General features: G+C 61.9%; 1 protein-coding gene across 1 annotated transcript in view; it reads right to left on the reverse strand.

The window, feature by feature from the left end:
* Window positions 1–310, reverse strand: part of LOC104411154 (drebrin-like) — a gene marked incomplete at both ends in the record, with an annotated part of 483 nt that extends 173 nt beyond the window's left edge. The window contains 2 exon segments of the mRNA XM_010021509.1: window positions 60–172; window positions 268–310. Of these exon segments, the coding sequence (XP_010019811.1) occupies window positions 60–172; window positions 268–310 (156 nt within the window).
* Window positions 311–318: the final 8 nt, after the last annotated feature.

The raw sequence follows: 318 nt of genomic DNA on the forward strand, positions 1-318 counted from the left end.
AGCACCGTGGCTCCAGGGGGCAGGGCACAGCCCCACCAGCACAGCAACCCACCACTCACCCAGTTGACGAGGACGTATTTGGGGAGCACAGCCTGGGGGTCCTTGACGCTGCAGAAGCCGTACATCACCTTCTGGATCTCAAAGTGGCCGGAGAGCTCCAGCAAACCTCCACCTGGCACAGCACCATCAGCCCATGCCCACCCAGCACCAGGATGGGTGCTGGGGAAAAGGCTGGCAGAGCCGAGATGGGGGGACAGAGGAACTTACCTCCTGATGCTGCCAGCTTCCGGTCCTCGGCGCCATCTTCCTATGTGTAGA

Source organism: Nestor notabilis, unplaced genomic scaffold (assembly GCF_000696875.1).
Source record: "Nestor notabilis isolate BGI_N333 unplaced genomic scaffold, ASM69687v1 scaffold23219, whole genome shotgun sequence".
Taxonomy (NCBI): domain Eukaryota; kingdom Metazoa; phylum Chordata; class Aves; order Psittaciformes; family Psittacidae; genus Nestor; species Nestor notabilis.